The 15,476-nt window shown below is 40.4% G+C and overlaps 1 protein-coding gene across 10 annotated transcripts in view; it reads right to left on the bottom strand.

The window, feature by feature from the left end:
• LOC136394585 (transducin-like enhancer protein 4) overlaps nt 1-15,476 on the bottom strand; it is a 151,895-nt gene that overhangs the window by 58,201 nt on the left and 78,218 nt on the right. For 5 of the 10 annotated variants that reach the window (XM_066367939.1, XM_066367942.1, XM_066367935.1 and 2 more), the window contains 2 exons: nt 12,177-12,378; nt 10,893-10,909 (listed from right to left, as the gene is read on the bottom strand). In XM_066367939.1, the coding sequence (XP_066224036.1) occupies nt 10,893-10,909; nt 12,177-12,378 (219 nt within the window). Of the gene's footprint in view, nt 1-10,892; nt 10,910-12,176; nt 12,382-15,476 lie in introns of all 10 variants that reach the window. The other 5 variants (XM_066367938.1, XM_066367941.1, XM_066367934.1 and 2 more) reach the window with 1 other exon arrangement.

Here is a 15,476-nt window from a genome sequence, read left to right on the forward strand (position 1 = left end):
CAGCCAGTTTACGCACCGCCACGTATCACTGCGGAATTTTAACTTCTTACTACGAGTGTCTAAGAATTTTTACTTTAGGGCATAAAGAATTGTACTTTGGAAAAACAAATACCCTAGTCCACGACATAAAAAACTCAACTTGAGAATTCTACTTCCTTTTAAAGATTTATAATAATGCCTGTAAGTGTTGTATTTCTAGAAAGTTGGTACCTGAAAGAATCTAATTTTATCTGAATAGAGATGGGGCTATTTCCTGAGAGCAGCAACAGAAAACTTTTTTTTAATCAGAGAAACCATCTGAAAAGCAAATGAGGGGACTGGGGCTCAAACATCCATAAGTCTGATACTAATATTTTGTTTCGCTGATTCCTACAAAACACTGTTTGGACGCCAGTAAAAGGCACCCTCAAGGTTGGGTGGCCACAGAAAGCTACCACTGGCGTGGCCAGCAGTGTTTGCTCGAGGTTCCCTGTTTGCATGTATTTGCACATCAGCCCTGGAAGCTTCCTGGGAAGGCTGCTTCAGAAGCTAGTCCTCCAATGACCATAAACTAGTTTTATATGCACATTTTAAAAGAAATTAGGACTAACCGGAAGCTCAGAGAAATGAAGAGGAACAATCCATTAATATATTTCTCTCTACTCAGAGGGCAGCATATCTCAGTTCCATACTTTAATAGGAAAGTGATTTGAGGGAAGGAATTGTATCTAATCTTTACTACCTGCCCCCAAGGATGCAGAGCAGGCCTATTTGCCCTCCAGCAGCCAAATCAGTATCTACTGACTAACTTTAAATATTTCATTTAGACTGCACTGCTCAATTTTCAAGTTCATCTATCAACACCGACAGGTTCTAAAGTCAGAAACCATTAAAATAATAATTTTTGGTTAGTTGTCTACTAGAAAATCAGAAAAACCTCTCAGCTAGAGGCACAGCTGTGTCTTTTGAATATGCACTGGAAAACATGTACAGGTCGACAAGCAGTCCTTCCCACTTAAACGCCCCTCAATATTAATCATGATCAAGCAAAGCAAATGGACTAGTGTGCCGCACACACTTTCGTCTTAATACATTTATTAGAGAAATTTCTCACCCTAAATATTAAATATATGGACTACATTCAGCATGAGATGTTGCAAATGTAATATTCTGTCTTTCCTCCAAGAAAGAGGGTTGGCTCCTAAAGAAGAATGCAGGGAGAAGAAAAAAAGAGTAGAAGGAGAAAAAAAGGAAGAAGAGAGAAGGGAATTGAAAATAACAAGGGTGAGCAAAACAGTTTACAAGTGAGCATCTGGCAGCAACAGGAGGAACTGAACACAAGGTCTGTAGTGGTGCCACAGTCTGGAGGGAGGGGTACCAGTTTGAGAGTGGGGGGAGGGGCAGGAAAGGGAAGAACTGAGGGCAATCCTGTTAGGAGTGGGGGAGTAACTATCTAACCCAAGTATTGCGCCTGAATGCTTCTCTACTTAGTCATAGTTTGCTCTATTCTCCCTAGGGCAAAAATGTCACCAGTAGTTTAAAATTTCTCCAAATAAGGTCAGACTAGGACACTACCAGATTTACCCCAGCCAAAGCATCCAATTCAGGCATCTCATTCAGATTAGTCCAATATGGTTTGGTTATAATCCCGGGGTGGAGGCTGGGGCAAAGGTGTAGAATGTAACTCAGAGACCTTTCAAGTCCTGATAACTGTGGTATAAACACAAGTGATTACTTCAATTTTCTCTAAAGATTATTTTTTCAAGGCAGCCCAATAAACCCAATAATGCGCAGATTTACTAGAAAAAATTTTATTCATTTCCCCATGCACCGAAAGTAAGCTAATAATGTCCCACTGAGAATGCTGTCAGGCCAAATCTCTCCACTGCTGAATGCACTACCAGGATGAATCTCCCTTCACTTGCCATTCCACCATCCACTTTAGGGCACGGCCCTGGGGACTGCCCCAGATTACCCCTCCACACACGGTGTCACAGGCACAAGCCCAAGTGGCCCAATCAGTGCCAAGAAAAGAACAAACTAAAAAAGATTAATTCACAGATGTTCATGCATTTCACATACACTGTGCCCCATAGTCCGTTGCTAAGGCAACGGGAGACCACCAGTGCGCGATTTATTGGCTTTATGAAGTGCGTCTCGGGGACTATAGTCCGAAAAATGCTGCATAATAATAGTGTAGCTTTTCTGAAGCCTTGTTTTGTGTTTATCCACATTTAACCTTCTGAGTATTATAAAGAGCATCATTATGCATAGTCTTCAAACCCCCCTACCACCACCACACCTCCTCCAAACTGCTTCAACTTTCTATTGAGAAACATTAAAATGCATCTCCTGGGGGTCCATTTTGGAAAGACACACGTTACACCGCTCAACCAGTTCCACAAGAAAAAAAAAACACCTACAACTATTTAAAGATCACTATATTAGTGCAGCCAACCTTATCATCCACGCCTGAGCAGAACAGAAGCTAAAACCTGAAATACACACATGTCCCTTATTCTCTAGGCATCGGGAAGAACCCGCTTTATAACTGGTCACTGGTTTTTACCAGATGGAACAGCAGAACCAGTTAGCTTATCAGGTCCAAGTCTCCTCTATCCAAAAGAACTTTCTATGATGATGGGGATGTCCTCTATCTGCACTGGTATGGTAGTTATCACTGCCACATGTGGCTACTGAGCACTTGAAAGGTGGCTAATTCAACTGAGAAACTGGGTTTTTAAATTTTATTTCATTTAAACCAGTAGTAGTCAATCTGGTCCCTACCGCCCACTAGTGGGCGTTCTAGCTTTCAAGGTGGGCGGTTGTGGAGCAACCCAAGTATAAATAAAAAGACAGATTTAACTATAGTAAGTTGTCTTATAAAGATTTATTCTGCCAAACTTAGCAAAAATCCAACATAAAGTACTTGGTAAGTAATTATTATTATATGCTTTAACTTGCTGTAACTCTGCTTTATAAATTTTATAAAGTAAAGTTACTTTCCTACTTTATAAATCACCATCACTGTGGAACCGGTGGGTGGTTAGAAAATTTTACTACTAACAGAGATACAAAAGTGGGCGGTAGGTATAAAAAGGTTGACTACCCCTGGTTTAAACTAATTTAAATTTAAATAGCTTCACGTAGCCAGTGGCTAATGTATTGGATGGACAGTGCAGTTTTAGAGGCTTACCAGACAACTAGGCAGCTTTTTAAAAGTTCATAAAAAGCTGTCTCTCCATGTTTTTATAGTTTCTGCTTAATTCATAAAAAATGTAACTCCAAGTCCATGTCCACAGACCAGCACTCAGGACTGCGGCTGCCGCCCCTCCTCGCTGCGCCAGTTCCAAACAGCTCTCAGCATGCAGCCTCAGCGGCCTGGCTCTTTGTCCAAAGGGTCCAGGGATAAAGGCTGACCCCCCTCCCGTCCCCCACACAGGGTGGGAGGTTAAAATCACAAATGTCACAACTCTCAGAGCAGGAGTACAGATCAAGTGTTAATCTAAAGGGAAGGGGTGGCTGAGGGGGAGAATGGGGCTGGCAGGGCGAGGGATGATCTGGAATGAAGAGGAGAAAAATAAAACCAGTGAATAGAGCAGCAGAAGCAACAGCTTACATTCAGAGTCACAGGAGAAAGAACACACCGAGACAATCATTTCCTGGGAAAAGCTCAAGCCTAATGAGAATTTACTCTGCTCCTTTATGTGACAACCAGCCCTTTTGTGGCATGGGCTTCCTGACTGACAGGAACCCAGGGCCCCTTAATAGGATTTCCATATTATTTCTAACACCTGCCCAGAAGTTATTTGTTTACATTGAAGGAGGCAAGATTCTCAAATCAGACATCTGCTTCTAGTTCAGGCATATCTTAGGAAACCATCTAGAAAGCAGCTTTGTTACCATGGTGACATTTTTATTTTCCTCCTTTAGTTGGCTCAAAACATTAGCATTTCCAATTTTATTTTGTTGTTCAAAAGGCCAAATGTCGCTCAAGAAAACAGAAGTTTAAAGAAAAATAAATGAATGTAATACTCAAAAATTTCTAGAATTATTAAAATGACCATAAGGAAGAACAAACAAAACTGAGGCGTTAGTATGTGGTTCTACTGACTTCGCTCTCACTGGGCGGCACACTGCCTGTTTATCTCCTACCTCCTCCATCCTTACATTTGAACATGCAGCAAACTGAAAAAGTACCAATTTTGGTTGAAGTAATTCAAGAATCTTTAAGGTATGATACAATTAATTAATGAGCTCATTTCCATAAAAAAGAATTCCTCAAGCTCACAGGATGGTCATATCTTACAGTTACTTACGACAATACTAAAGACATTTTAACTTCCACCTCACTGCCTGCCATTCAGTCAAAGAGAGGGTGGTGAAAGACAGGAAAGAGTAAGCTTCTTGTGAACACTTAGCGGCTGAGGAGGGGCTGGAACATCAAACAGCGTGAGGGGAGAAGGCGACTGCGCCAGACTGGTTGACACTCGCGTGCTGGTTTCCCGTTCCTCGGGAAGCTAAGCTGGAGGCACCCATCCCTGAACCCAGCAGAGGGGACGTACCCACCAATTCCAACTCTCACACAGAAACAGCGGTTAAAGTTATAATACTAGTACTTGAAGCTTAAAATGTTTTTTTAAACACTGTATAATTTATTACATGCAGAAATAAATGGACTGGTTCTGAATAATGAATCTGATCAACTTCAAGTAATATTAACTTTGTTCAGTAAGAGTAATAAGCTTCCCCCTGGGTGATTTTATGATTTTCCCAGAGTGGGTTATGGGAAAATGTCAGTATAAGAATACAAAAAAAAAAAGAGAGAGAGAGAAGGTGAACAATTCTTTAGAATTCTTTTGGAAGAAGTAGCTACATTTTGAGAAGCAAATGTGAAATTCAAGTGCCAATTACATAGAAATTTTATGGTGTATAACATTTTTGCAAGAGAAGAAATGCATTCTAATTAAGAAAATTAAAGACATTAAACATCAGGATGAAAATGTGTGTTGTAACTAAGAGGGTTTGTTTATGGAGGAAAAGAATTAAACCACCTTTGTCAAAAAACAACTGAAGGCAGACCCCACAACCAGCCTGCCCCTGTAATTAATATTTATTCTGCTTTGGCCACCGGGGCAGGAGGAGGGCTCAGGAAACAAGCATGTCTCTCCCAATCACATCATTAAACCATTCATGCTCACTCAGCACCTGAGGACCAGCTATGCCCTAAAGATATTTACTCCTCTGTTCAACAAACAAACGATTACAAGGTATTTTCGGGAATTAGGGCACCTGTTACATTTCACAGCTTACATGCCTAGAGGCAGGTATCAATTAATACTGAACTAAGTACTGCCTCATAAACCCACAGAATATAACTTCCTAATGGTCTTTGATAAGGTAACTCTAAACCAGGGGTGCCCAAACTACGGCCCCCTCCGCACTTCCGGAAGGGGCACCTCTTTCATTGGTGGTCAGTGAGAGGAGCATAGTTCCCATTGAAATACTGGTCAGTTTGTTGATTTAAATTTACTTGCTCTTTATTTTAAATATTGTATTTTGTTCCCGTTTTGTTTTTTTACTTTAAAATAAGATATGTGCAGTGTGCATAGGGATTAGTTCATAGTTTTTTTTATAGTCCAGCCCTCCAACAGTCTGAGGAACAGTGAACTGGCCCCCTATGTAAAAAGTTTGGGGACCCCTGCTCTAAACAGTAAAATATATGGTAGAAACAAATACCTCTACAAACAACTAAAAAGCAACAGTAGTGCCAAAATAGTTAACTTCAAATTACCATCTTAATTTGGAAAACTGAAGTGGAGTTAAACATTAAATGCTTAAAAGGCATAATTTAAAAGATTAAACTAGTCCCCTACAACCCAGCACCCAAAATGAAATATAAGTACCATTGTGTTTATTTGGCCATTGGTATGGCCAACTTTATTGCTGAAACATACCCTTTGGTATAAGTTTTATTCTAAAAGTCATTTCTAGGGTGGGACTGAATAACATAAGAAAACATTTACATTCCAAATGCCTTAAAAATGCCTAGCTAGAGTAACAGCTTAGAGATCCTGACAGTTAGGTGATCTGCCCATTGACCCGAGTTCACCCAGAGAAAGAGAGGGTTCCTAGCAGAGTCAGGGTATTCCCAATTCTATTACAATTCTCTTCTCAAGCTAATTCTTGCTTTGTCCCTCTATGGAGTTACACAAAGAAGATTAGATTTTTGCCTTCAAGGAGCTAAAAATTTAGTGGGAGAGAACTTCACTCTGTTGGGAAATAGGGACAACACCTCTTAAGGAAATAATTTTACTTAGTGTATTTTAAAAACCCAACTTTAAAATATAATTTGGAAGCATATCTTAATACTTATATGCTTAGAAAGTAGAGTTGAATTTGAAAAACACAGTCTGTGTTTAAGGTTAAAGGATACACAAAGAACTCTATTGATGATCAGTAATATATTTCTAAACATTTTACACCCTTAATTATTGGTAAACTTAACTAAACTGTTCATCACCAACATGTACATGCAAATCTAGACTTAGTTCTTCTGCCTCCAGGGCTATCCCTCTCCTACTGCCCCCCTTATCCCTCAAGGGGTGTCCTTCCTGCTGTTCTCCCACATGGCACACGCAAGGGGTTGGTTAAGCATACGGAAGGAACACTCTTTTTCAGATTCACATCCTTTGAGACAGGAAAAACGGGGTGGGTGGACCAAGCCACACAGGTCACACCAGTATTGCAATACAACCCTTACAATTTAGTCCTGATTTTACAAAATGAGGAGGCAAACAGAAGGAATCATTCTGTTAATTCAGGTTAAAAACCCACTTTCATCAGTAACACCCAACTAAAAGAGCAAAAGTTCTTTCTCGGTCTGAATCATATACTTCAATTTGAACATAAAAACAGCTTAAGTCTGCCTGACCAGGCAGTGGCGCAGCAGACAGAGCATCAGCCTGGGACGCAGAAGACCCAGGTTCAAAACCCCAAGGTTGACAGCCTAAACATGAACTCATCCAGCTTGAGCACGGGCTCATCTGGCCTGAGCGCGGACTCATAGACATGATATGTTCTCTGGCTTGAGCCAAATCACTGGACTGAGCAAGGGATCACTGTTTAAGTTGGAGCCCCCCCACCCGTCAGACACATGAGAAAATCAACATCAAAGGTGCTGCAATGAAGAACTGATGCTTCTCATCTCTCTCCCTTCCTATCTGTTCCCATCTGTTCCTGTCTTTCTCTTGCTAAAACAAACAAAAAAAAGCTTTCGTCTAATTCCCCACTGACAGACCTTTATCGCCAACATAGAATAACTAAAGAGACAAGAAAAGCAATAAATGATGTTTTTATGTTTTAGTCCTCTACATAGAACAGGGGTCCCCAAACTTTTTACACAGGGGGCCAGTTCACTGTCCCTCAGACCGTTGGAGGGCCGGACTATAAAAAAAACTATGAACAAATTCCTAGGCACACTGCACATATCTTATTTTAAAGTAAAAAAACAAAACGGGAACAAATACAATATTTAAAATAAAGAACAAGTAAATTTAAATCAACAAACTTACCAATATTTCAATGGGAACTATGCTCCTCTCACTGACCACCAGTGAAAGAGGTGCCCTTTCAGAAGTGCGGCGGGGGTGGATAAATGGCCTCAGGGGGCCGCATGTGGCCCGCGGGCCGTAGTTTGGGGACCCCTGACATAAACATACACTGAAATACAGCTGGTATTGAAACTGTGTAGACATCAGGGGCAGGGTAATCAGACTAATTTCTCAACTTTAAATCTCTACCAAGTTTTACCTAATTTGTCCTTCACAGCTCTGAATCATTATCCTCATTCCAGCCACTCAGATGAAAACTGACAGTGATATAACTAATGACTCATCTTCATCGACGGGTACCTCAAGCAAATGGGAAGCAACTGGCAGCGTGTGGTGATGTCCTCTTTGACACCACTCTGTAGCCAACCAACTGCTACCTTTCAGCCCTCAGCAGGAGTGAGGGCAGAACACATTTTCTTGGTTTCACCTGTCTTTTCATCGGATAAGAGAAATGGTTCTAAACACTACAGAAGGATGTGAGAAAGCTCCCACCCAGGAAAGAGAAGTGAGAACCAGTTTTGGAGACCTTTGGATTTTCCACTCCACCACTATGCATGAGAGTGGGTCAGGTCCTGCTCCATTTGCCATTTTCAGCCCCCAAAGCTGAGGCTGTTGGGCACAAGAAACCACTAAATAGCCAAGTGACAAGCAGTTGTCAACAACCCTAGAACACACACCATTCTGGTTTCTTGGCCTCTGATAGTGCTTTCTCCTTTAGGTCCATATTTATATTCTCCACCATTATTGAAAAACTTCAGATACAGGTCTTCAAATAATAGGCTTAGGAATGAACCTGGCTACTGGAGCTATAGAAGACAAGATCAATAAAACCAATAGCATGAGGTTTTAGTGGCCACAGAACTTCCAAGGAGGGAGAGAAAGAAAAAAGCCCGACATTTTAACAGGAAAATTTCTTTCATTTTACTTGACACCTAAAGGTAAAGCACTTTAATTACTGAATCTATACATTAAGTTCAAATTTATATTTTATGAGCTATTCTGAAAGTTGCCCTGTTTAATAATCTGTAATGTCAAGAAAACATTCTAAAGTGTCTCTCACAATTAAAATATCCACAACCTTGTATAAATCAAAATTTTGCTACAATATCAAAATGTTACACTGGGGCTGTATAACATTGCCCACATCCTCATTACATGCAACACTAATTACTACCAGCAGATTCAGAATTTTCTGCACATTAGAGGCTTTTAGAGGAGCTATAAAAAATTTCAGGCACCATTAATTTAAATTTGTATTGAAATTTCCCTTTGACAGATGGCCAAAAATTACTTATTATTTAGAGTACCAGTGCTGCCTGTTTTCACATTAGAAGAGGAAAGGGAAAAATTAAAAGCAAGAAGGAAATTTATGTCACGTTCATTACCTGTTAAATGTTAAAGAGCATTATCCTGCATGAATAAATTATTTCATACAAGCCTGACTCCAGCTGCAGGCAACTGGCACGGTCTGGCTGATAAAATCTCAAGTCACAGAGCAGACAATCATAAAAAGGCACTCTTAACCAGGAACCACTTACAAGAGGATGAGAACGATCAATGGAACTGCTTCTCTGAGCATCACAGAACACAGTTACGAAAAAAAGCAAACTATTTCACCTAGCAAAGCCATAGGACCGCTCCAAATGTGACACAACAAAGCTTAAAATCTGAAAATGGAGTCTCCCAAAATATATTGAAAGCTACTGTTACATAATAAATCAAGCCCAAATCACCCACCTCTATTTCCTTTCTCTTTTTCCCCTGGCTTCTAGGTATATGGAACTCACTCCTAGACTCATACTGAATGATTATACATGATTTCAAAATATGCCCTTCTCTGGCGTGAGGGAATATAAAATGTAATTGACACAAAAGTGTGCACTGGAGTGTAATAAATATTTTCCCAGTCTTCTGGGAGTGGGATAGGAGAGGCGGTTTTTGTTTAGTTCACTGGCCTGCCTAAAGGTATGTATTTATCATTAAGAAGTCAGGGAATGTTTATATTATGGTCTCAGAATAACTAGACAGGCTTTTTCCAATGGCTGCTATCAGCTAATCCTGGTCAATGCATTTACTTACTACTTCCTAAGTACACACAGGTGGAACATTCACTACACTCTAAGAATGCCTTTTAATCTAGATATTGATACGCATATTATACAACAAAATACACAACTATAAATTCATAATTAAATAATTCAATGTGTGCAGTTCCAACTGTAAATATTGACATTTCTATGCATGTGCAGATGCCCTTTCAAATTACAAAGAGTCTTGAAGGGTAAAACAGATTAATTTTTATTTTCCATTATTTAAGGGCTCCGGGAAAAACCTTACTTCCCTTTTATTGTAAAAAGACAGGAATAAAGAGGCATTCAAAGTGACAGCACAGATGGTTCCCAGGGAAGATTTTAGTCTTCATATACTTAATTTCATTAAAACCTACAAGAGATCTAACTACCTGTGCTCCAAAACATTCAACTGTAAAATACAAGAAAAGAGACAGCATCTGCACTTTGACCAATGCTTGCGAACTATCCTTTCCTTCCTAATCTACGCAAGACACAGTGGCATACGCAATACAATTATGCATAATCAGCAGATTTGCATTGTTCTTAGCTCAAAAGTGATCAAGCAATTTTCACATTTTACTCATTTCCTGCTGTAACAGCCTGTTTTTGTTATTTGCTTACTGTATAAATCCAGGCATCCAAATCATTAGGCCCCAATTACTTTTCCACTTTCCTGAAAACTTATCTATAAAGAGATACAGAAGGCTGGTAAAACAGATGTAAAAAATACTTGTTATATTGGAAACCAAGATATTATTGACCAAAAAAAAAAAATTCTCCCTGGTGAAGAAAAATGCTTTTAAACAAATGTTTTCATAAAGAGTTTCATAGTATAAAATTGCTTCCCAAAATATAAGACTAATGTGTATTTCCTTATAAACCAATTTATTTACTTCCTTTCTTTATTATTTATTTATCTTATATCCAAAGCCTGAAGAAAAGCAGTTATTTGTTTTTCCCACATGGCAAGACATAATAAAATGAGCAATGCAAGCCAGATCTTATAATTCAATCTTGGCCTACAAATCTAATTTTGGTAGAGAAATGGCACCAATATTTTAAAAAGTCTCAACCACATAACTGAAAGTAATCCAGAAATGCAGTCTAACACTGTTTGGTGAAGGCCCACCAACTCATTCTCTAAATCTCGAAGAATCCATTACTAGATTTGCTCAGATCACTCTGAGCCCCTTTAAGCCATTCCTCCGCCTGTGAAGGTTAGTCCTACCTTGATGGAGTCTCTGTCTACAGGCAAAACAGCAACACCACACGTGGACCAAGTGGTAGGAAGAAGGAGAAAAGAAGAGTACTAGTTAGTTTACATAAAATCATACATTCATCAAACTTGATCTCTGCTAAATAATAAATGGCACGGATGTCAAGTGTGCTGTAGAGTTAATTATTAATACTACTTGACCAGATTCACAAAGCGCCAATCTTCCTTTGACAAAATTTCGGAAACCTAAGCTGGATATTCCTATTATTCATATTCCTTATCAAATTTCCCACTTACCAACGTGTTTACAATCATGCCTTAGCTCTGAACCGTAGCATTAAGATAACTGGAAAACAAATTATTATAGTGCTTGCAACATCAGAGATGGGAAATTTATTTTATGTGATAAATACCATTTACCCAGGATTATAATTCATGGCTAATGACACTGTAACAGGAGTAGATAAAGGTTTTAATTATAAGCCACACCCTTCGAACCAACGAACCACCCATGTGCTAAGTAAATTCCCACAAAGAAATGCTGGGAGAGACTTCTTCATTTGCTTTTCTGACATTAACTAATAAAAATTATTAGTTTTGTGACAAACATATGGTCACTTCAAAGGTCTCTGCACCACCATCTACTTTAGCAGCAGGAGGAAACCAACCCAGAAGCAGCAGAACTGGCCTTTAAATCAATTGCACTGCACAAACAATTGTATTCTTATAGAAAGAAATTAGTTAATTTCATGGTTCTAATCAGACTGAGTGAAATAGTTAAACCAACGGATTTCACTAATTTGGGCTGTATTTTCTCAATTACTAAGACTACTAAAAATTGTTTTTTTACTTGTGATATTTTTTCACTGCATTATATAGAGACTGATATGATTTATAAATAATTGGTTCTGTCAAACTATAAAGTAAGCCTTTATCAGTCTTTCCCCAAAATAGATTTGGTCAAAATTATCTATTAATGACACTCACTATTTCAAACACAGAGCAGCGTGAGATTTCCTTACTGACTTAGACCTGGGGAACATAGGAGACAGTAGCAAGGGATCAAAGGCAATAACCAGGAAACAGAACGCTTTGCCTTTGACAAGTGCCTTTACTCTTGCCAACCACTACACTAGGGTATCTTTTGGTAGAAGATGTCTTCCAATAATTAATTTACCTTCCAGCAGAAATCCTTTTTTTAGTCAATGGTAAAATTAAACCCAGAGAGGGACACAGAATAAACAATGGCATCAACAGCAGGTAGGTTATATCAGGCTGGCATCCTGGATAGCTCACCTCTTTGGTGATCATTGTCATGGTGCTTCTTCTCGTCTTTAATTGGAAGGTGGGACTGGCCTCCCAGGGCACTGGAGAGGGCCAGAAGGCCGGCACTGCTACCAATGGGTGGAATGGCAGGGGGCTGAAGTCCCGAAGGGTGTGGGGTCAGAGGCACAGGCAGACCATGTCCATGTGATAAATGCTGGGCCTGGAGTTGTTGCTGCTGTGAGAAACCAGACAAAGATATTGAATTTGTTCCACAGATCTGTGCCTCCCACCACCCAAATATATATATAAATAAATATTTTTTAAAGGGGAGGGAGGGAGATGTATAGTAGAGAAATGCTGTCCTTTTTTACTCAGGGGGTTTTGCAACGTGCTGTAAATAACTTAATTTTTTAAATAGTGAAATTATTGAAGTAACTTTTAATAGCTGAAATTCAGATTTCTTTAATAAAAAGTATCTATATTTAGTTCTCCAAAACATAAGGCTGTATTATCATGCATTTCAAATCAAAACATATACGTGACTAACTGTTAAAGCAGTTATGTTGAACAAAAAAAAGCTGAAAATTGAGAAAATTAGTGTTAAACAGTTCTCCCAGAACCACTGCACAGCATGCAGTGAGAGTTAATTTGAAAGAGAAAACCTGAATTAACAACCCAGAAAAGGAAACTGGTTGCAGCCACCGTTTTTAAGCCCCTTTAAGTGTCCTCAGCGGTACTTGAGCAAATTACTAAAGAAAATCTAATGTAGCAAGGCTTGGGTCCTCCTGCAGGCTTGCTCAATAATGCTGAAATAATTGGGCACTCCGTGCACGTTTAGTGATGCTCGAGTGAAAAGCTCGAGGCCTGCCCTTGTACTCTTCTCCGGCAGCCGCTTCTGTGTTGTGACAGGTTTATCTGAGTGGGACCGGGATGCATGCACCAGTAACTGTGCTGACAAGAGTTTAAAGTCATTTTTACCAGCACACTGGCAACACATGGAGAAAGCCCTCAAGAGGCTGGAATGGGAGTGCTTGACCTCAGCAGAGGGCCACATCAAGCTCGAGGCTGCATGCAGCCTGGCTGTGGGCAGGCCCTGCTGCCTCCTCCCGCAGAAGGGGGCGGATAACAGGAGATGCCGAGTTACTATTTCCCTCAACAGAAATCCCTCCAACTTGAGACCCTGCTTATTAACAATGTGCTGAGAACAAGTGCTGAAAAATTCTGTAGCTTCTGTGGTGCTTATATTTTAATTTCTGCTCTTAAATAAAGCACTCATCAGGCCCGCCCTGTGATAGCCCAATAGTCCCTTCTACTTTTCTACACAGGACTTCAGAAATTAGCTTATTAAAAAATGTGTGGGGCAGCAAATTCTGCTTCCCTTCACTGGTAAAAAGAATCCTGAGATGCTTTTATTTTTAAAGAAAGTACGTACTCCAAAGAAAAAAAACCCAAATCACTTTTACTTCCTTCCTCTTCCACTCTACATCTTCCTGTGTCAGACTATAAAAGTCTGCGCTTAGCACTTAATTACTAGCTCTTTTCTCCAACTGACCACCTATTTTCTGGCTATGTGCACTTAAAATATTGTAATAAAGCACTAACACTTCCAGGGCAAGCTGACACACCGAGAATGGAAAACCCGGCGCAAGGGCCCAGATACTCCCCCCGCAAGGCCCACAACGCCCAGTCCAACAACGTACTGCTTCATTTGGGCGGCCAAAATCATATCCATAGTTCTTTACATCCTGTTATGTATTTAGCTGTGACCAAACACTGTGAGCACACAATCACATTTTTTAAATGTGTTCAAAATAACGTCCATGAAAAAAACAAGGCTTTCAAGGTAAATATATGGCAAATTTATTTCAAGACCTTGTTCAACGGAAATTGCCAGAAAATTGCTTCAATTCCTTTTCTCCTCTAAACCCCTGAACACGGTGTGTGTACGGGTCAGGCGCGTGGGTTCCCTCCATCTCAGAGCAGAGTTCAATTGGCAAGCGTTCGTTAAGAGCCTGCATACTTGTCTCTCATCACTTTTCCTAGACTCCAAAGCTCTATGAGACTCTACATCTGACACAAACTCGGGTTGACTAAAAGGCACTGTGACATTCATATAATAGCTGAGCAATTTAAAAACTTGTCTATTTCTTTAGACATTAAAAAAGAAAACAAGAAAACCCTTAGCTAAAAATAATACCTTCAAAGACCCAGGTGTTCCACTTTTATTCTTCTCTTATAGTACAAAAAATAAGCACCAACAGCCCCATTTTTCCATCTGACCAGGAACTTGTCAGAGGCAGGAAATATACCCCCACCCTGTCTGCTGCACAGGCCATTCACAGTGAGGCTTCCTGGGCTCCTCACTTGTGCTCTATTCCACCTCAAATAGTTTCACACTACTTCCTCCTCCGTGCCTTAGAGGAGGGGCCCTTTCCCACCATGGCCAGCCCTGCCTCACCTGCACAGGCAGCAGCATCTCTGTTCCCTCCTCGTTTCATTGCTCTTTTGGTTTACATCTCTCTTCCTTGCCTTCAGCTGTTCTGTCACTGATTTCATCAGTCTGCTTGCAAGCTTAGTACCACGGCCCCTAACACGCTGCTGCTTAAGATGAAATGAACCGCCTATCAAATGCCAGAAGAACTTGAGGTAGCATTTTTTTTTCCAGAGGGAAAAACACCAGATTTTAATCACTTTTTGTGTCCCCCACTGCCCCTCATATAGTGCCGCCTTGTACATTAATTGGCACTTGATAAATGCTTTTAAATTTAATTAAAATAATCTTCTTTTGCCATCTTCAGCTACTGCCCTTGTCTTCGCACAGCCAAACTTCTTTGAGAAGCAGATTTGCTGTCTCCACTTCTCGACAACGCCCTCTGTGTTCACACACACACACTCCTTACTCTTTCATCCCCTATCACTGGGACTCAGGAGCCCATCATTCTCATAACACTGATGATCATTAGGCCAGCAATTACTTCCGGGTTTCAGTTTTCTCTCTGCAAACCGGCAGCCGTGACCAGCAAGCCCTCCTGGCAGCCCCTCCCCTCACTGTCTCAGGAGGGCTGAGGTCCCCAGGGCTCTGCACCTCTCGGACTGCGTCTGTCCGTTAGCTCTCCTTGGGTTTCTCTCCTCTCGCTCACTGCAGAGGAGGAGATCCAAACTCTTTGCTCCTCTCCCATGCTCCAGTATTCCCCGGCCTAACTTCTTGCCAGACAGTTCTACTTGGCAAGCCAGCATTTCCTGAAACGGAAAATGTTTAACACAAAGCCCCTACCTAAGTAACTGCCACTGGGTCAAGATATCTCTCAGTCATCATGAATTCTTCTTTAT

Source organism: Saccopteryx leptura, chromosome 2 (assembly GCF_036850995.1).
Source record: "Saccopteryx leptura isolate mSacLep1 chromosome 2, mSacLep1_pri_phased_curated, whole genome shotgun sequence".
In the NCBI taxonomy this organism is placed as follows: domain Eukaryota; kingdom Metazoa; phylum Chordata; class Mammalia; order Chiroptera; family Emballonuridae; genus Saccopteryx; species Saccopteryx leptura.